At 41.3% G+C, this 22,048-nt stretch overlaps 1 protein-coding gene across 2 annotated transcripts in view; it reads right to left on the bottom strand.

Annotated features, from left to right (window-relative positions):
• ATP10A (ATPase phospholipid transporting 10A (putative)) overlaps positions 1 to 22,048 on the bottom strand; it is a 157,240-nt gene that overhangs the window by 92,074 nt on the left and 43,118 nt on the right. For both annotated transcript variants that reach the window (XM_075916477.2, XM_006116091.5), the window contains exon 2: positions 6,923 to 7,127. In XM_075916477.2, coding sequence (XP_075772592.2) covers positions 6,923 to 7,127 — 205 coding nt within the window. The remainder of the gene's footprint in view (positions 1 to 6,922; positions 7,128 to 22,048) is intronic.

Genomic DNA, 22,048 nt, shown 5'->3' with positions numbered 1-22,048 from the left:
GGTTGTGGCAGTTTGCCCTGCAGAGGGTCGTGAGGGCTGTGCATGAGATTGAGTCGGTGCCGGCGGTGCCGCGCTGGGAAGTGGAGAGCCTTGTGGGAGAGGAGACTCCCGAGCCGGGGTGAGTCCCTGCACCGAAGAATCACTCGGTGCCGGCGAGTTGCTCGGTGCCGCTGAAGGGCATGGTGCCGAGTGGCGACTCGGTGCCGGCGGCACGCTCTGTGCCGGCAGCGCGCTCCGCGCCGCAGGCTCACTCGGCATCGAGGTGGGAGCCGGTGCCGTTAGAGAAGCCTGTGCAGAGGTCACTTCTGGTGCCGGAGCGGCGGGTGTTTTCGGTGCCGCATGTACCGATGGCGCCGGGGAAGGCTTCGGTGCCGACAGCAACTTAGGTACAGGAATAGTTGCGGGCTGTGGAGCCGAAGTGCTGCGGCCGTGCTTCGCCTTAGAAGGGCCATGCACACCCGAGGTGCCCGGTTTGTCCCCCACGCTAACCCGCGTCGGAGGTAGAGAGCGAGAAGGTGAAGGTCTTTTCTTGGCTCTCTGTGGGGACGGCTTGGCTGAAGGAGCAGGGAGGGATCCGGGAGTTGCTCCATCTTGTGGCTGTAATGACCTGTCGAACAGGAGCATTTTAAGCCTCATGTCCCTGTCCTTCCTCGCTCTTGCGGTGAGTTTAGAGCAGTGAGGACACTTCTGGGGTATGTGTCCCTCACCCAGACACCTGATGCAGAGAGCGTGACCGTCAGAGGCAGGCATTGCTTCCCGGCATGAACCGCACTTCTTAAATCCAGGCAAACCCAGCATGATGGCCTCTGTCTTCTTCTGACTGAGTCAGGGGGAGAAACTATTTACAGATAACTTGAGGAAAAAATTTTTTTTTTTTTAAACTAGAATGACTACGACTAATAACTAACTAACTGGGGAGAACTAACTATTAAATAAACCAAATGAAACGAGTTCCTCCTCTCTCTCAGTCTGACAGGGCTGAGGAGAAACGTATATTCCGTCCGTGGCCGAGGACGGTCAGGAGGAACTGGCGGGAGCCGGACTGCGCGAACACAAACGGCGCGAAAGAGCACGAGCCGCGCTTCGCGCATGCGTGGTCCGGCAGACTACGGCTGCAAAAGTTCTCCGATCTGCGGCACCGGGACAAGCCCGACACCTATAGTGGAGCACCCACGGGACACTGCTCGAAGAAGAAGAAGTTTTACTTGTTGTACTTTGTCCTGCTATTTGCTCTATCATCTTGTTAGAAAGATATTTTTATAATTAGAGACATCCACAATTTTCTCAGAACATAGCATTACTTGAAAGGATCTGATACTGCACTACCAACAGTGTGCTTTTCAGCCTGTTTCAACTTTTAAAAAATACATGTGTGGTTTTCGAATGTTTTACTTCTACGTTGAAAATTAAAAATCTGCCTTTGAACTGTGGTTTTGAATGGATTGGACATGTTAGCATTTTGCATTGCATAACAAAAAGCCTATATAATACAGTGTGACAAGTCAAGTTTGGACATTCTGAAAAAGACTTCTTTCATTGAAAGCTTCATCTTAAAAAAAAGTCAGTTTTTAGTTTCACTTCACTGCAGTACAGAAGATACAAAATGGGGAAGTTGGCTTCTCTTTTTTGCTTGTTGTAGGTTGGGTTTTTTTTAAACTCTTTTTCCTATGGTGAATCTAATTATGGCAATGCGTGTGGGATAAAGCATTAATCTGCTATTTTAGCATTCACATATCTGGAATTTTAAAGGTCCATGAACTTTTCAAAATAACGTAAAAAGTAGTAAATGGGGAATTACACTAGAAAGTTGCTAGAAATGTTTTCACCGTGGGTGAGTCTACACTGTGGCGCTAGCTCGAAATAATTATGCAATTTGAGCTACGCAAATATTTCAAAATAGACTGCTATTCCGACAAGTCCCTTAATCTTTGTGCAATGAAATTTACCGGGATGTCAGAACAGCGTGCCTGTTATTTCAAATACATTTTGAAATAATATGTGGACTGTCAAGATGCGGAAAATGCAATTTTGGGATACCAGAGGTATCCCAAAATAGCATCACAGTGTAGACTTACCTCATTTCTGCATCCTGCTCCTGTACATCCAAAATATTTGCATAGTTAAATAAGATCAGGTATTCTCCATTTCAATCTCCATTTCATTATAATTTAGTATTTTTACTAGTCCTTTCAGAGAAGTATACACAGAGCTAGTCTGAGGATGGCCCTCTAGGGATAGATGGAGTGAGTAAGAAAAGGAAAGGGAAGCAAGGAACTTTTTCACACTTTCTGTCCCTTCATGGGGTTCAGCCACAATCTTTCAACACTAGTTCTCATTATAAAGGCTATCCCTCTTGTGGAAACAGCTTATACCAGCACAAGGAATTATTTTGTTAGAATTGTTAAATGTTCTTCCCAAACAACAAACAAAATCATTCCTTGTGCTGGTATAAGCTGTGGCTACATCAGGAGTTTTGCTGGCATCGTTATGTTGGTTAGAGGTGTGATTTTTGACCTCACATCTTGCCACAGATACACTGGCAACACTTTGTAGGGCAGACCTGGCATCAAACATATGTCAAGTTCCACGGTCAGTCTACATGTGCAGTTGCATTGGTTTAACATTCGAAGTTGCTATAAACTGATTTAGTCAAACTAATGCAGATGGCTGTGGGTAAATGCTCTCATTTAGGTTTAAACCAGATTTATTTCTAATTTAGGTCAAGTTGACTAGGTCTTGTAAATTGATTTTTTTACTAATTTAAGTTAAACTGAAAGGAGAATTTGAATCCAAAAAGTGTCCAAAATAAACCGATAAAAATGTGTGTCCACAGAGGGGTTTTCACTGGTTTTGCAGAACCAGCACATCTAAATCTATTAAATCAAACCAGTTCATGACTTTATGTAAACAAGGCCCAGCTCTCTCAGAAAGAAAGAGGGCAGGTGCAAGACATGAACATTCACTGTCCAGATATAAAAAGGAACACAATCCAGCTTTGCCACTGTTGCTCCAGTGTGCACTTTCCCAGGGCCTCATCCTGGGCATCTGCTGAATGAAGCACTCCACCTATGTCCCACATGGCCAGTGGTTTTACAAACCATAACCTGGTGAACATCATCTAAAAGAGTCTTTGTAGATTTTGTTAGGAATACAGTAAGTAAAAAAATATTAAAATATTTGGGTTGTTTCATAATGTGGTGCATTAAGAATGTAAACATTTTTCCATGGGTCTAGATTAATACTAGCAAAATATTCTAAATCATCCTTATGATACCAGAAAGGAAGGACTGATTCTATAATGAAGGCTGCTTCTGCTTATCCACTCTCAGAAGAGTGGCTGGACAAAATATTTTAAAACACATGTGCAACATTCCGTAAGCAATTATAGAGGGTGTGGTGGCAAAACAGCCTGCACAGTAATACAGAAAACACATTGATTTTTCTCACACAATGTGTCTCCTATTAGGTACGGCACACTAGAAATGGTTGCTGTTACATAAAGTACAGCTAGGGTTTAGGAGGAACTTGGTATACCACCAAGATACACTAAGTTTTTTCTGAAAAGAAGACTGGTTATTCACTGCTAAAACGTTAGGTCATTCAAAACTTGGTACAGCAAAGTATTTTCAGCCTAACTTTCCAGTGTGTCTCAATACACACATTGACCTGATTCATGGGCTGGTATTCAATAAATCTGTTTTTTTTAATCTAAAGGCAAATTACGTGAAAGAAAAATTCTGATTTAAGGTTTCTGAAGGTGCTTATCTTGATAGTATCTAGGGTCCTGAGTCTACAGTATCTAAATACTAAGGGGAGAATTTCAAAAGCACAGATGCCTTTGAAAAAAATCTCTCCTTGTATCTTCCTTCCCAGAAGGAAGATTTTTTTAAAAAACACACAACAGTAAGTATAAGTTAAATGAAAAATTTAAAAATTCTGAAAAAATACATTTCAGGAGCTGTTTTATTTGTTTTTAATAGAAAATTTGTTTACATGAGAAGAGACATACAGGGATACTGAAACAAAAACTGCAGGTTAAATGCAAATCAGTAAATTAAAAATATGAATTGCCTTTCATAACTATACGGCAAAATAAGGGAAAAAAGATTAGTAAACTAAATTACTATGCAGTAGCACTTCAAGTATTGAGTGGTTTCAGGAGAATTAGATCTTTAAACTGCAATTACATAAATTTTCTCACCTACTTGCTCAAGTGATCATTTATTTGCTAGCTTACCTGATTGTAAATGTATACTGAAGAGTCATACATTCAAATTGGATTCTTCAAAAGCCAGAGAAATGGCAATATAACCCATGAAATTAAAATCGTGTAAAGCATCAAGGATAGCTTTCACCATTTATATAATCATATATCCCATTGATACTCAGAGAAAATATAGGCTTTATGTCAGAAGAATCACATTTACTAATATATAAATAATAATGTTCCCTTCATACTAAATATTATTCAGATAAATCAAAGCAGAAGTGAAATAATTAATGAATTAGTTACTCTATCATAAAACCTAGGTTCTTGGCATACACCAGCTAAGAAGAACAATCTGGCTACAATGGCTGAAGAAACAATTCTGGGATCTGCATGAGCCATCTGACGTGTTTAGAATGTGGTAAGGCCTGCAAAGTGCTGCATCCTGTCTCAGGACTGCCACTGAAATTGCTTACTGTGATTCAAAGTAGTACTGACAAGTGACCCATCCACTCTCCAGTGGAAAACAGTTGTTCCGGAAGAGAACAGGACTGGCAGCTAGGAATTCTGACTCTCGCCTAACTTTCTGAAGCTCTGAACCCTGAATACTACGGATGGAGTGTGTAGAGATCATAAAAAGGGTATAAACTGCCCTGACAAAACAACCGACCACTTTGCAGGGGGAGCTCTCAGACCAATTCAGAGCTGGCATAACAGCTCTGCACAGATTCCTCAGTCTGATCCTGAGGAATTCCTGAGGTCTAGAAGAAGCAAGACTATAAAGTATTGCACTTTGGCTAGACTGTGTTGGTGACATGGCTCTTTATGGCATGAAACTGACAGTAGACATGGCACGCCGTAAACTGCCTGGGTGGTGACAAAGCAAGGAACTCTGAACTGGGACAGAATTAGGGAGTCATAGAAGTGCTTTTCCCTTCTCCTCATTTCCTCATGCCATGCTCAGGAAAGGGTACTAAAGAATTTGGCTCCCTTTTCTGCTTCCCTGTCTGTAAAATGGAAATCCTAGTACTTCTTGACCTACTTCACACAGATTTTATGCAAAATAGCATTTACATTTTAAGAAAAAAGTTAAGTATTGATATTAAAGCTTGGTGCTTGCTATAGGCATGCCAGCTCAAATCCTGTGATGTGTTGCTGATATTTTAACGGGCTCCCACATCTTGACCTTGGCCTGTGATAAGCCACATGATCCATGTGTGTGCACTATAAAGAAGGAGGAAGGAGTGCACAATCTATTCATTTGTTTACCATTTAAACAAAAGTGCTGTTGAAGAAGTCAGTTCCACGTGGCAACAGACCCATTAAGAATCACTTTACAGTAGTACTGATAATGTAGCAGCATTCAGCTCCAGTGAATTAAAGGGGCAGGATAGAGTTCTTCTAGAGGATTTGGGAACAGGTTCCTATGGGATTTTATATATATGATCTGTAACATTTGATAGCAACAATGTACTCTTCAGAAACACCTCTGAAGCCTAAGAATAAGCCCATCTCTGGTGAGAATGATTCCAGCTGAGTCCAGAAAAGAGGCAAACTTCATTTTAGAAACAGAGAACTCACCAAATCTTCCTTGTCATTTGGTTGTCTAAAAAGTGACTCTGAGGAACTACCTCTGACATAACCCTGACCAATACTCACTAGGGCAAATTTTTCAAAGGTTGTAAAGACCCTACTCATATTAGTGCAACACATACACCGACATCACATGCCAGGAGTTTTAGCTAGTATTATAATAAAGACTGTTAATGTATTGCTGAAGGAATTATAGGATGCTACACTTGCCCTAGAGTTCTTTGAAGTTGCAGGTATGCAACACTGGGGACAACTTATACTGATACTAAAACTGGGATTGGTGCTTCCTGAGTTATTTTAGGAGGAGGTGGTCATGTTCTGTTTCCTTTGCAGCTCTCTTTCAATATTTGACTTTGGGTGGGAGCTTTTGTTGAAATAAACTGAAGTTTTGTCATTGACATCAATATATATTTGGTACTTACACATGCTCCGTTACTGCAGTATTGGAACGTCTCACAATCACGCACCTCTGTGTATTATGATCACTATGCTACATATGAATAATATGCAAGTATGGTTGCTAGACTAAGTAAAACTCAAGCTAGTTTTCCAATCATTTAACTGAAATAATTCCTATTTCTGGCCTCTTTGGTTTGTTTGTTTATTGGCATGCACAATGTTGTCGTGGAAAAAGGACTGCCAACAAGAGAGCCATGAAGAAACTTTTACAGCTTGAGCTCTTGCTAGCTTAACACACACAATTAAAATGCATGTATCCTGCACGTTTAAAGCTAAAGGGACATACTGGGATATGGATTTTTAGGTAGAAGGTTTCACACTGAAAGTGACTTGTCCCACAGACATGAGAAATAGTTTTTCTTTCTGTAGATCATTTTCATCATAGAAAAAGAAAAGTTAAAAATGTGATACAAACCCCAAAATACAATGGAAGTAATTTAGAAAGGTAACATTTGCCCGCCCCACACAATTCTCAAATATCTACTTTATACCATGATGTGATTAACTGTTAGCACAAACTAGTTGTTTAAGTGTAATGCAGTGGAGCACCAGTGCTGCTAAAAAGAGAAAAGTTATTTGATGGGCGTGGTTCTGGATTGGTGAATCACATACAGAGTTCAAACAAACCATTATCTTATATAAAAATTAAAGATGCTGACTTACCAACTCTAAGAATCTCCTTATGACCTGTCTTTGTTTTAAATTGGTCTCCCCATCCAGGTTAGCAGTTTCTATATGACACAGTCCATCTGGATCACTTGAAGAGAGCAGCAATATGTCAGCAGGTATGATTTCATTACAACGAAGCTGAACAAAGTCTCCAACTTCTACTTCTTTCCAATATCTGGTCATGTATTTCTTTTCATTCCTGACAAAGAAACATGTACAGGAAATGAATCAAAACACTGATTAGGCAGGGATGTTTCAGACTAGTCTGGATTTTAACCTGCATCACAGATTTTTTAGATAGATAGATAGATAGATAGATAGATAGATAGATAGATAGATAGATAGATAGATAGATAGATAGATAGATAGATAGATAGATAAAACACCAAGGTTTTTCTCAAATTCTCCTCCTTTAGAAAATTTAAATGGACATAGAAAGGTGATGAAGAGATCATGTGGCAGGATAACAATTAGGGGCTAGATCACAAGCTACACTGTATGGTCTGAGGATGGCATAAAAGAGAACAAGACACCCTCTATTCAGCCTCTAAATTGTCTACTTAACCTCCTGGGCCTGAGTATGTAGAGGTAAAATGATTCTGTATGTTCATTATTGTTTCCCTTGGCAGATGGGCTGGCTGGTGTTCCACTTCCCTCAACCAACTGTATCAATCAGTTCAGCTTAACCAGTACGGGGGGGAGGGGGGGAGGGAGGAAGAGGCTAGTTACTGGCTACAGATGAAGGCTAGTATTAGATTAGTACTCCACCTTGGGGGCAAAGGTGGGACAGTAAAGGAGCTGGCTAGGCCTCTGAGGTACAACTCCTCCTTTGCACTATTCCTGAAGTATCACAGCTATGTGCCATCCTGTATCAGCACAGTCTAGCCACTAAATATGTGGAAACATTTTCATTACTTATTTTCACACAAACAAAAAAATCACTAACGTTATTGCGAATTATTATTTAAAGAAATCCAACATAAAAATTTGTCCTCTCCCTACTGACTACTAACAACTGCTATGACTTACAAGTATGAACTTTGTGTGATGCTGCATGTGAAACTTAAAGGGCCAAAAATATACAACCCAAAGGAATTCTAATAAAAAACATCCACTAAACTACAGTCACTGTGGTATCTCTGCTGAAAAACGCTGCCACAAATATAGCGTGGGCAGAGGACATTCTTGTTTCCTTAAAGTGCATTTTTATAGTGACACATTAACCATAGTTGCATCTGTTGTGTAATTAACAATCTCTCTGTCCAGCCATTGTAAACCTATTTTACAGCTGAATTTCTTTGTCACTTCAAAGATGTATCTAGTTGAAACATTAACATGCACGTTGTTAATCTTATTCTGCTCATTAAAGCTTATTTTTTTAAAAAAACGAGTTAATTAGTAATTTTTTTGTTGAATGTACGTTAAAAAAAGGAACAGGTTCCTGCTTAAATAGCTCTAGTTAAAATACAGTGTTTTAAAAAGCATTAGTGTAAATTGCTTCCCTTTGGTATTTTAAAAGAAATTTATTTTTAAAACAGCCAAGGCATTAACTTTGTAAAACAGCTACTGCAAATGGGAAATCGCTATTTTTGACACTTTCCTAAACTACCAGAATAAATACTTAATGAAATAACATAGCACAGTATTCTAAATGTCTGCCGTTGTTGTTACATTGCAATTGACACTGCCGTTATTCTATCCTCAACAGTTTTTTTAACTAGAACAAAACACGGAAGACGACCTAGTAACTTTGTACTTTAGAATTACGGCTAAAGATTACAGCCCAGATTTGTAACGGTATCTACCGTAAAATCCCGACTATAATGTGCACCTATGCATAATATGCACCTACCTTTTAAACATGAGAATTCCAGCATAAACAGAACTCCTATCTATAATGTGCACCCCGACTTTGCCATATTTTGTCTTGCCTTTTTGTATTGCCGGGTAATCACGCATGAGCACACGAGTATACAGTGCATGGCATTTCCATGCTCTCTTTGGGATGCCATGTGTTGTCGGCGATCTTACACGACTGCTGAAAAACTTAAAGTTGTTAGCTATGCTGAGGCTCATGGTAACAGAGCTGCCAGCTGTGAATTTGATGGCATAGCAGAGTCTAACATTCGGCTTTGGAGATGGCAGAAAGAGTGCCTGCAAGCGCTGCCTCGGAGGAAAAAGCACTGCACATCCTGAGTTGGAGGCCAAGCTAGTTGAATGGATTGCTGAGCGTAGACAGCAAGGCGGTGGTGTTAGCATTGTGGAGGTTAGAATGAAGGCTTTGACCATTGCCAAAATGTGCGCTAACACAGCCAGGTTTAAAGCTTCGCATGGTTGGGGCAATCGGTTCATGAATCGCCATGGCCTATCAGTCCAATGCCGAACAACAATCGCACAGAAGCTACCCATGAACTCAGACACCAAGGTACTACAGTTCCAAAAGTTTATCAGAAAACTACACAAGCAGCACTGCTACAACCTTTCATTAATGGGTAATGCAGATCAGACACCATTACATTTTGATAATCCTGACAACAGAACGCTTGAAGTAAAAGTGCCAAGACCATCTCCATTGCTACCACGGGCTATGAAAAGTCTAGGTTTAAGGTAATGCTTGCTTGCATGGCCGACGGAACGAAGGTGCCTCCTTATATGGTGTTCAAGTGCAAGACAATGCCAAAGAATGTTATATTCCCAAACACCGTTCACGTGCATGTTCACCCTAAAGGCTGGATTGACGAAGCTTTAATGCTTAATTGGCTACAGACGGTTTGGGCGAAGCAGCTAGGTGGACTTATGAGAAAGCGGTCTCTAATAGTTTTGGATGCATTTCGGTGGCATCATATGCCATCCATCAAGAAAAGGCTTCAGCAGGACAAAACAGACTTGGCAATTATTCCTGGTGGAATGACCAAAATGTTGCAGCCGCTTGACGTGACAGTTAACAAGCCAATGAAAGATGCACTACGCAGAAACGGAACACCTGGTTGTTGGAAGGTGAACATACATTTACTGCAGGTGGACGTATGCGAACACCAACGCTGCAAGATGTTACCCAGTAGATAGCGGATGTCTGGGTTGAACTTGTTCCCACTATCATAAGGAAGGGGTTTCTGAAATGCAGCATCTCTAATGCAATGGATGGCAGCGAGGATGATGCCCTGTGGATGGATCCGAGCGACGATGCATCGTCCTAGGGCGAATTACTGGTATGCGAAGATGACAATGATTTGTATTACCTAGATGAAGATGTCGAGGGCTATACCTAGGAAGATATTGCTCATCTGTTCGAGGAAGATTCTAACAAACACGAATTCGAGGGCTTCGAAGATGAGTAAAAGATCAATTAACATACAGTATTTGCTTGTTTGCACTGCAGTGGTGATTTCATTTGTTTAACTTACCTTTTTGAAACTGTATAGAGTTGCATGTCGATGCGAATAAAAATCAACTTAACCTCTGGTGTCCAGCGATTAATTAAGTGCTGCGGAACCACCAAATGAAAACTTTGAAAAAAAACTCCTATGGATAATGCACACCCCGACTTTGACGTTAAAAAATGGAAAAAAAAGTGCGCACTATACTCACAACTTTACAGTAAGTGTACTGCACTCAAGATAGCAACATTTAATTGGTTCAGGAGCCTAGAAACCATTTTCAAAAGGGATTTAAACATTAGGTGCCATCCCTTTTTGAAGTGAAATTTAGAGTTCTAACTCAGGTGTTGCATACTAAGCACAGTGAAACTTAAGTGCCTTTAAAAATCTGGTCCTATGTACCTAACTCATCCTTGTTTGACACTACTGGTGTCAGAGTTACACAGTCTCTATGGTTATATGTATTTATTTAGCATTTACATCAACAATGTTAGGTAATATTACAGGGATCTCTCAAGCCAGGTTCAACCCCCAGAATTTCTTTGCTGTCCCTTCCCCACACCCAGTTTATAACAGGAAGAGTGAAATTTAAATAAAAATTCATTTTTTCAATAAACATCACTACAGATTAATAAGAGCTTGAAGTACATAACATTGTAGCCTAATAAGGGCAGATAATTTTCACATTGTCTGTAGATACATTCCCCATTCCCTCCACGCTCACCTGCAGCATTTTACTTTTCCTACTAATGAGTATGAACTGCTTTGAAACTAAGGGTGCAGTAATGTAGAACAAATCACCGGATCACAGATCTGAAAGGTTTGTTAGCTATGCAAGCAATAATTCAGAACACTTTCACATATGACTGCTGCTCTTGATCTTTTTTAATTTAACTGCGGAAGTGGATGAAATTCAAAAATGCATTTGTAATGAGCGGTGTTATACAAATGTTACCAGACTAAAAATGAGGCAACAGTCTTGCATGCTATGGGGCCTAAAAACTTTTCATTTATTTTTGTTGTTTAAGTAGTGTTGCACATTTCCTAATCTCCCACACACTTGACAACTATCACACCCGTATACTATCTGCTACTGGAATGGTGGAGATGTTGGAACAGAATGCCAAATACCTCATTAAGAATGGATGTACTGTAGGAACATTTTCACACATGCCAGGGACACAAAGTAGTCTCTTTACAGAAGGGGTGGGAGAGAAAGGAGGCAGTTACACCATGGCCCAGCTATTCAATGGGGCCCAGGGCTCCTAGCCACCACTGCTGCTACTACGGCAGTGGCCAGAGCCCCAGACGCTTTAAATTGCTGCTGGAGTGCTGCACTGCATGCTGTGTGCAGCTCTGAGGACTGGGGAATGGAGAGGCACACAGGGCAGGCTTTAGGCCGATTCTCCCGATTCCCCCGAATCAGGCCCCGTGCGTAAGAGAGGATCCCCACGCGTAAGAGGGCCACGCTCCCGGGCACGCGGGAGATGCGCGGTCCCTGCCCTGGGCGCGCGGCACATGCGCGGACCCCACCCCCGTGAATTGGGCCCCACATTTGCTAACGCTGGCCCTGGGGTCACATGCCATGATATGGATGGTGTGGAGAGCGGGATCGCTGGCCCTGGCTGGCTCGCTGGTCCTGCCTCTTCCAGGAGTGCAGAGTTGCCCCCCTACCACCACTTTGTTCAGGGGCCCGTGGAGGCTATAAGCTCCCCTGCCCCTTAGTTAGGAACAGAGAAACTTCCTGATCTAGGTCCTGTCTCTGACACTGAGTATTTAACAGTGATTCTCTGAGTACCTTTCCCAGACCCAAAGAGCTCTATGTAGCTCAAAAGCTTATCTTTTTCACCAACAAGAAATTGGTTCAATAAAAGATATTACCTCACCTACCTTGTCTCTCAAACATATATCATCTACTCATAGCTCCAGTCTTTCTGAAAGCCCCCCTTCAATCCCTCTTTCATATGAAAATTTTTCCATGCCTCCAATCATTTACATTGCATATCTGTTTTGAGACAGGGTGATCCAAGCAAGACACAGTATCCCAGGTAAGGATTTACCATAGATTTCTACAAAGTGGCATTATAATTTTTTGGCATTGTCGTCAATTCATTTTTATACATCCCACCTTTAAAAAAAACCAAAATTACCACTACATGTTGAAGGTAAATTTTGACTGAGCTCCTCACAGTGAGGTGCAGGCCTTTTTATTGAGTAGTTACAGTTAATTTAGAAAACACTAAAGTGGAAATGTAATTATTATTCCTTCCAATGTGTGTTTGCCAACTGTGTTTTTGTTTCTGCCACTGTACTGCTAGTTTGTCAAATTGACGGGTGCCTCTTAAGGGCCTCCATATCTTCTCTAGTGAATAATCTAAGTTATCTGCAAATTTTGCCACCTCTCTCTTCACTATTTGCCATCTCATTCAATTAAACCGTGCTAAAACAGATCTACTGCAACCTCCCATGTAACCGTCTGCCACACTTTAATCTGTTTGCACATCCCTGATCTGTTCTTATCTCGTAGCCAGTTTCTAATCCACGACAATACTTATGCCAGTCACCCAAGCCTCTTGTGAGGAACTTTATTTGAGCCTTTAAAAAGCCATTGGCAAATGTCAGATGGCTCTTATTTAGCTACCAGTTTTGCTTCAAGAATTCTAGAACACAGGGGAGGTATAATTTTCTTTTAGCCTATAAAGCTGGAGGTGTAGATAAATACCTCAGAATGTAGGCTTTGTGATATACTATTGTCATGCTATGGTACAGAAACAAATGCTGTTATTTCAGAGTTAAACTGATGCATTATGGGTAAACTAGTTTCCAATATTTGTATGGAAATATTTTAAAGTGCAGTGGAGGGCCAGTCCCCTCTGCAAATGCCTGGATAGAAAGCCACCTTCCCCAGCCCATTCTATTTTCCGCTGAAAAATTTAGACTGAGTAGACTGAAGCTGCTGGTCAGGGATGCAGACAGCAGTGAATGAAATCTTTTCCCTCCAGTTTTCTTCTAAGGCATAAATAGATACAACTCAAGCCAGCAATTCCACATTTTTGGGCAGACTTTTAACTGCAAATATAGGTTTAAACCTATAGACTTTGGGTGGAAATCTACTAGCCCTATTCAACAGGGTTACATCAGCCAAAAATTTGGCCCTGAAAGCTATGGGGAAAGCCTTGGAATTCATAAAAGAATAACATTTATCTGCCACAAATGGGCACAACTATTCCAAAGTGTCTACTGAGCAGATACTTTTAAACAGCCATGGCAGGCCTGCAACATTTTTTCAAACTTGTGTACACACCGAAGTTATCATAACTGATATCTAAATATTGCATTAGTCTGATTGCTCCCATATTTGTGCCAGATCTTGGAAGTATATTTATGAAAAAGTCTTAAGAAAAAGGTAGAAAGTACAGATCACTGTCTAAGTTTTTGTCCCTAGATTTAAATGTAGGTATATCACAGTATTTGATTGGGTTTCGTTATGGTATGTTTTTAAAATGATACCATTTTACTGTTAAAGTTTTAAGAGCAAAAGTACCTATATCTTTCTAGTCCTTACCAAAAATAATTTTGTTTCTGCCTTTTGATAGGTTTCACATGACAAGGCAGTACATAAAATGACAATTCTTTTGAAGAAAGACAATATAATTGCACACCTACTCAAAATTTAGGAAGAATCCTTTATTTTTTTCCCCAAAGCTCAAGAACCTTTACAAACAATGTTAGGTAGGAATTTAAAGGAGTTATACATTGCCTCAACATCCACAATTCTTCAAGGCTTGATTCAGCCACTGCTGGTCAGTTTCAGCAGCAGCTGAATTGGGGATGCCTGCAATAAAGCAGCTGGGGTGCTGCCGTGTTGGTCCCGCAGCGCCGAGGGGCGGCGCTACGGCACCAACCCAGCAGCACTCCAGCTGCTCTTGGGGATGCCTGGGACAGAGCAGCTGGGGTACTGCCCGGTTGGTCCCGTAGTGCTGCCCCTCGGGGCTGCGGGACCAACCCTGCAGCACCCCAGCTGCTCTTGGGGACACCTGGGGCAGAGCAGCTGGAGTGCTGCCAGGTTGGTCCCGTAGCGCCAAAGGACGGCGCTGCGGGACCAACCCGGCAGGACCCCAGCTGCTCTGCCCCAGGCGTCCGGATTCAGTCTGCTGGTGAAACTGACGCAGCTGGTCAATTTCAGCAGCGGCTGAATCCCGATGCCTGGGGCAAAGCAGCTGGGGTGCTGCCAGGTTGGTCCCACAGCCCCGAGGGGCAGCGCTACGAGACCAACCCGGCAGCACCCCAGCTGCTCTGCTCCCGGCTTCCCCGATTCAGCTGCTGGTCAGTTTCAGCAGCAGGTGAATGGGGGAAGCCTGTTCGGCTGCCCCAGCACTTCCGGGTTCCTGATGGTGCCGGACCATCAGGAGTCCCGGAGCATTGGATGCTGGACTAATGGAGTTTTACTGTATTATGAAAGTCTCAGAGGGGTAGCCATGTTAGTCTGTAACTTTAAAAACAATGAGTAGTCCTGTACCACCTTAGACACTAACAAAAAATATATATAGTATCACGAGCTTTTGTGGGCAAACCCACTTCTTCTGCTCATCTGAGGAAGTGGGTTTTGCCAATGAAAGCTCATGATACTACATAGATATTTTTTGTTAGTGTCTACGGTGCTACTCATTATTTTAAAGAGAGTTAGCTAACCTGAATTGAGAACAATTCCCTCTGGCTTTCCTTGGTGAAGCTACTCTCAGTCAAACACTGTAACAGGATGGCACCCACCTCTTGCAAGCATTTCCGGGTCAGTGAATATGCCTGCTTTCTTAGTCTGCGGTGGCCTCTGTCATTGGTTTCTCAAGTGGTTTTTAACAACTCAGCCCTCCTGCTGAGTCACATACCGTATGTGAAATAAAACAGATCCCCCATGGATTGTTTACCTCAGAAGGGTTCTATCCCAGTACCCTTCCACTGATCTCTATGTAGCCCTCCCTGTGCTCACCCTTTAAGTAGCCATACTCTCGGGGCTTCCTTCCTAGAGATACTGTTTTCCTGCATCCTTCCCTTCTGGGCTAGCCTTCAAAGAGTCTCTCATTCTGGTTTCCTCCCTGGAGACTCTTCACCCTTCCTGGGCCTTTCTGGCTCCAGCTCTCCAAGTGGGCCACTAAACAGTTCAGTTTCACTTCTGGAAGGGGTTCTAGTTCAAGTCAAGCCACTTTCTGGGCCTGCCTAGGTCCCAAGCCATGGACCATACCAATAGAAGCTACGCCTATGCATCCCTTTTAACTGAACTGCATTTCTATCCCCTGGGCCTCTTACCCCACAGCTCCAGCATCTTCTCAAATGCCTTACTCATGCCATGGGATTGAATTTTCGAGGTACTCAGTCCCAGCATCAACAAGGAGCTCTCTTGCTTTCTGGGTCTCAGCTAGCAACTGATCCATCCATGGTTCTGCTGCTCCTTCAGCCAGCCAGGAACACTATTCTCAGCCTGATCCATACAACAACTGATTAACTCTAGCACTGTAGCATCTCTTATACCTGGCTGTCTCTCTGATTGGTTAATCCTCCCCCCCGTCCCCCCACTCTATGCAGCTGGATAGATTTCTGTTCCGCTCCATTCTGGGTTGGGCTATAGTAGGAGCCTTAGGCCTCTGGACCTAGTCTACCCTGCCACAGACACAAACAGGAAGCAGCCACTAAACAGACTTTATGTGATCTACAAAGTGTAGTGTAGGCTCTTAACACTCCAATTAATTTCATACAACCCCCATTCCAAGAACACCTAATGGCTAGCTTTTGAAGCAGCACCTGTCTCTACTGAAAAGGGGATGAGATGCTTTAGGAATAAGAAAAGCAATCCTTAAAGGACACAATAAAGGGGGAAACAAACAAACAAAAAATCACCCAGACACTACTTGTATCAATTCTCGATACCATTCTCTCTCAAGATGGCATCAATTGATGTGGGACAGAACAAAAAATACTAAGTCCAGCTCATCCATAAAAATCCTTCCAAGCCATTTAAATTAATTGGTCTATAAAAGCAAAACTTGAGACAACTTTCGAGTTATTCTTTTTGTTTTTCAAGGAAAATGTTGGGCGAGTTATATTGTTACATAACCAGAGAAGATGCCAGATACATAAAGTAAGAGAATACTGCAGAACACAAGCCATATGAATCATTATTAGAAAAACGAAGGGCATATGATATGCTTAAAACAGTTAAAGTCAAAGCTATCTCTGAGCCTAATTTGTTTATTATTTAAACTGGACAAGCTAAATAGCTACAGACACATACTAAAAACTATTAGGTAAGATTACAGTGCTGTGCCAGACTTCAGGAAAAACATGTAGTAGAAACTAGAACCAAGCAGTTTACATAATGTCCAGAATATGTCTCCCCTTCATCTGTTTCCAGGGTAAGATTCACAAATAGAATCTGAATCTGATACTAATTAGATAGAAAAGATGAAGAAAATATATTTCTCTCAAGAAACTTAATTAAAAGGGCAAAACCCCATCCATGACAGAAGTTACTGAATGGATTCCTTATCTTTATTTTTTACTGGAGAGTCCTTAACATTTTTTCCTTTGTTGATCCTTCTCCAAGAATTTACTATCAATTAGCAATTGGGCGGGTACATAAGATGGTAAGCTTCTCAAAAGAAGGTGTAAGAATAATAAGGCATAAATATATTTAATAGTGAATTTTAGAGCTTCTGAAAGAGAGAATGATGTCACATTCTGAAAAACCTAAACCCTGGAACCTCAGCAGCTCAGGTATTAGAATCTGGAAGCAAATGCTGATTTTTTTCCCCCAATTTTCTGTTGCTGAGAACAGTCTTACAATTGGGTCACTGTAATGAAACATTTGATACCCAGAATAAATGATTTTTCAGTCAAGGAACTTACATGCTTGATATAACAAGATTAAATATAAAAGAAGAACACTTTGAGATCTGACAAACAGAAGAAAAAAAAAGCAACACTAGCTTGCAACAACTGACTTTCCACTCAGAATATGTACAGGATTTATTTTTTAAGCAATATAATTTTTTTACATGTCTCAATTTATTGCTGCAAATAGAAATAAACTAATATAATCCTCCCAACAAACAGAAAGACAGTGGAGAAAAAGAGTATCTACTGCATAGTTTCATTGTGGGCAGATGTCACACTAGTGCTCAAAAGAGTGCCCAGTAGATACATATAGTAATGTGGGGCAAATGTAAAAATTGATTGGGCAAATGTGACACTGTAAGTAGAAAGTAAGCCAGAAACTAGTGTGACTCATTAACTCCAGTTCTATGTTAGTGAGCATTATTAATCATACAGAATTTCATAGCTCATCCTTACTTAGAACAAAAGTTGTATGTTGATTATAATCTTTTTCTAACAGGAAGTTTGGTATCTTATAGGCAAATACCAATCTCTCAGATTAAAAGATAAAGCCTTTACCCCTCTTTTGCCACTCTTCCCAACACTAAGTAAATGAAGCTTTAGGATTTCCCTCTCTAGGATAAAATGACCAAAGTCCCTGCCCCTTTCAATTCTTTTGTTCATTAAAGAGAACGAAAAAAGGAAAATGTATAGGTAAAGTTACATCTAAGTGAAAATACTATAAACTAAATTTTAGTTCAGGATGTGCAACATAATTGCTCCTCCAAGGGCCAGGTGGCATCTCAGTGCTCTGAGCTTGTGATGGTCTAGCATTCGTCCAAGTGAGATGGAGTTTTGCATGCCATTGTTTGCAAGTCCCCTGGGGTTAAATCTAGGGATGCTAGATAGCGTGTAATTTAATAATCATGTAACTTCATCAAATTTTAGCAGTTATACAACTATTCGATAGTCCCTGGAGGTGGAGCCAGTAGCCAATGCGCTCCTGGCCCCACTCCCGGGGAGCCCCCTGCCACTCCACGCTGCTGCTTCTCTATCAGAGGGAGCAGTGTGGGGCAGCAACAGTTCCTCTCTGGGGGCCCTGTCGGTGGCAGCCTCCCCTGCCTCCTCCCCTGCCCCACACTGCCGACTCTGATAGAAAGCTGGCTCCCCGCGCGCACCGACTCCCACCTGCCCCCACTGCTTCTGTGGGAGGCAACAAGGGGGGGCAGGTGACTCTGCATAATATGTTCCCCATGCATATCAGCTCCCGCCTGTCCCTCCCACCCTCTGATAGAGAAGCAGAAGTGGGGTGGGGGGCCGGCAGCTCCACAGCAGCCAATACGCATGTGGACAGATGGCTTGAAAGCCAGCTTCCCATGTGAACCACCTCCCACACCCTGTGTGTTGCTACCTCTCTATCAGGGACCTGACCAGTTCTAAACCAGAGAATTTTCCGGACCACAGGAAGTCAATATTGTCTAGCAGCATTACCAACACGTCCACGGCTTACTGGGCTATTAAAGGACATTTGGAGGTAAATTAGAGCTAAATAAGAGTATAAAACACTGAGAGTTAGGACTGGTGGCTGTAAATAAACTTATGCGAGAAACTTGACTACACCCACGAAAAGATGACAAACATTTCTGGACGAAAGAGTTCTGGACTAGAGAGATTCAACCTGAATTAAATACCTCTCTATTGAATACAACACTTGCCCGTGCTATGCTTTGTTGTATCCAATATCACACTATAAATTACAAAAGGAGATCACCAGTGAAAGAAAGAAAGAAAGAAAGAAAGAAAGAAAGAAAGAAAGAAAGAAAGAAAGAAAGAAAGAAAGAAAGAAAGAAAGAAAGAAAGAAAGAAAGAAAGAAAGAAAGAAAGAAAGAAAGAAAGAAAGAAAGAATTATTTTTTAAAAGTACTTTACAGGCGAAAGTGAAGATGACTACAAGAAGTACTGTAATACACTTTAATGATTCTTTCCCTCACTTGAAAGCATTTCTGGCATTGCTCTCAAATTTAAATATGAATTTGTATAATTCTTGGGTTACAGACTGCAAAGAATTGATGTCTAAAGTACGTCTTCCTATACACATTTCTTAATTCTTAACAATTTTTTTAATTTAAACTCTACTATTAAAGAATTTCACTCCTCTTCCTATGGTGTTTTATCAGATGGAAATGTGCAGAAACAACAAAGCCTTATACTTTTTCTATCACATCATAACTACTGTGTATACTGGGAAAATGTCATTCCAGATCATACCCAAATTCCATCTATCTCCCTATCTCAGCTCAGAGGCCAGCACCAATTGCTTGAGAAATCTTTGTTGTAGATATTTACTGGGTAACCAACCCCCAGAAAGATTCTGCCTAACCTTAGACATACAAAGGTTGCTTTAAGCCCTGAAAATTGAGGGTGTTTATAGTCCTTACAAAAGCTCCCCCCCCCCCCCCCAGTATTCCTAAATCTCCCTGTTTTAATTTTGCCATATAGCTCCATCAGGGCTAGGGACAGTGAAGGCATAGGTCTACACTTAAAATGCTGCATTGGCACATGCAACCTTTTTAAAATAAAGACGCTCTAGATAACAGAAGAGAGCTCTCCCATTGCTGTAGTTTATCCATCTCCCTAAGAAGTGCGAGCTAAATTGATGGCAGAAGCTCTCAAACAGACATATCACTGTTTATGTGGGGAAGACTGATTAGTATGACAACAATTGCACAGGCATATGGATTTTTCACTTCTCTGAGCAATGCAGTACACTGATGTAGGCCTGTCATGTAGACCAGACTTCTAGCATATATGCCACCAGTATTCCTCCACCATTCTGTCTAATCAGATCTCAAGTAATTGATGGCTGGTCTATGCCAGTACTCTCATTGTTGCAAGTGCCATAGCCAGGCCAAAGTCAGGAGAATTGCCTAATATTTTCTTTGTAGATCCAGTTACCTTTCCATGAGAAGACTGAAAGTTTAAATCCCTGGGGAGACCCTGATTTGAAACATGACCTGCTGTTTCCAGCATCTTCACATCCGCAAGACTAGAAGGATCAGTAAATAGTATTGGATCTTGCAAAATTCCTATTCTTCATTGTACAGTAGTTGGCAGCAGAATAGGCCTTAACTTGTACTCCAGCAGGGTAGATCTGAGAAGCATAGTTAAAGGCTTGGTCTACATCTAAAATGTAGGTCAAGCCATATATATCAATGAGAATGGGAAAAGTTTCACATACTTTGTGACACAGTTAGGTCACTCGAACTCCCAATGTAGATGAAATTACAAGGGTGGGCTATAAGCAGCCTGCAAGCCAGATGCAATTCACCAGGGTTAGCTCTCAGCGGGCTGCTGGATGCTTTATTTACCTGTGTATGTGCAGGTATGGCTGCTCACAGCTTCCTTTGGCCATGGCTCACCAATCCCTGCCAATGGGAGCTGCGGGGAGTGGTACGGGCCATGCTACCACTTTGTGCAGCTCCCATTGCCCAATAACAATGAACTGTGGCCGGGAGCTGCGAGCAGCCATACTATGGACGCGCAGGTAAACAAAGCATCAGCAGCCTGCCAAGGGCTAACCCTACCAAACTGCATCTGGGTCACTTATTACCTACCCTTGAGCTAGATTGATGGAAGAATTATTTTGTCAATTTAGCTTCTGCTTCTCGAGGGGGTGGATTTACTAAAGCAATGGAAAAACCAATGTGTCACTATAATAAGTGTCTATAGATTTATTATAGTATGTAGACATAGCCAACGCTCTGTATTTAAATTAGTAGAGAGTATAAAAACGAAGGCCAATGAACCACCTTCTCCCACTCAAATAGATACAGCAGATAAGAGTGGGCAGACCAAACTCCATGCAAATAACTAGACATAATGCTATGATTCTTAAAAAGATGGAGATTTGGTTTCATAATCCATTTGTGTATATGCCAGTTTTAAATCCAAATTAACTGTGGCTTGCAATATTATGCCAGGAAATACAAGTCCTAATTGAAAAAACTAAGATACACAATTTAATAATTCTATTATTAAAATTAAATGAGAGCAGTAGTATCATCAATGCCAAGTAGCAACATATAACCAGAGCCCATATTTTTTACACATTTCAAGTCTGCTGCTGAAGTAAAGTCAATCTTTCTATCTCAATAATGACAGACTTGATGGAGCCAGTCACTGAGGATAGATGGATCTGAAGTTTTCTACATCTGAACAATCTTTTCTTTCCCTTTTCCAAATAGTTCAGGCTCCTTGTTCTGTCCCATTGATTTACAATGCATATGCCTGTCAAAGATCACAAACGGGATAAAGTCAGCTGAAATATTACATATATTTCTTAATATGCTGACATATATCTTTATATGTACGCTGCTTTTGATGTATTTTTCCTGCCTTTAACATCTGCATTTCCACCTCAAAAGCTATGTATGACACATCCAGGCCACTTAATTAGCCTCACTATCATTAATTAGCCTACAATTGACAGGTACTTCTGCTTTATATAACTTGGTTTCTGTTATTTTTCCAGTTCAATTCATTTGGTGAAGTATGTTTTGCCCAAGAAAGCTCATGATTCTATATATTTTGGTTAGTCTCTAAGGTACCACAGGCCTATTCATTGTTTCCTATATTCTCTGAGAGAAAAGCCTGACAGAATATCAGAATGTAGTACCATAGAAAAAATTGTAATTTTCCCCTTATCCAAAAGAAGAACTTTAGACAACCATGTTTTTGAAACACACAGAGACTCAAGTTGAAAACAGGTGATACACAGAAGTTATTCACTGAAAGGTTTTGAGATCTAAAACATTTCTCCAGATTACAGACAACCCAGAAAACTCAACATTCAGCAGCACTGTGATTTCACAGAGATC

This window comes from Pelodiscus sinensis, chromosome 1 (assembly GCF_052426305.1).
Source record: "Pelodiscus sinensis isolate ZL-2025 chromosome 1, ASM5242630v1, whole genome shotgun sequence".
NCBI classification, from domain to species: domain Eukaryota; kingdom Metazoa; phylum Chordata; order Testudines; family Trionychidae; genus Pelodiscus; species Pelodiscus sinensis.
This window is presented reverse-complemented; position numbering and strand designations above follow the sequence as displayed.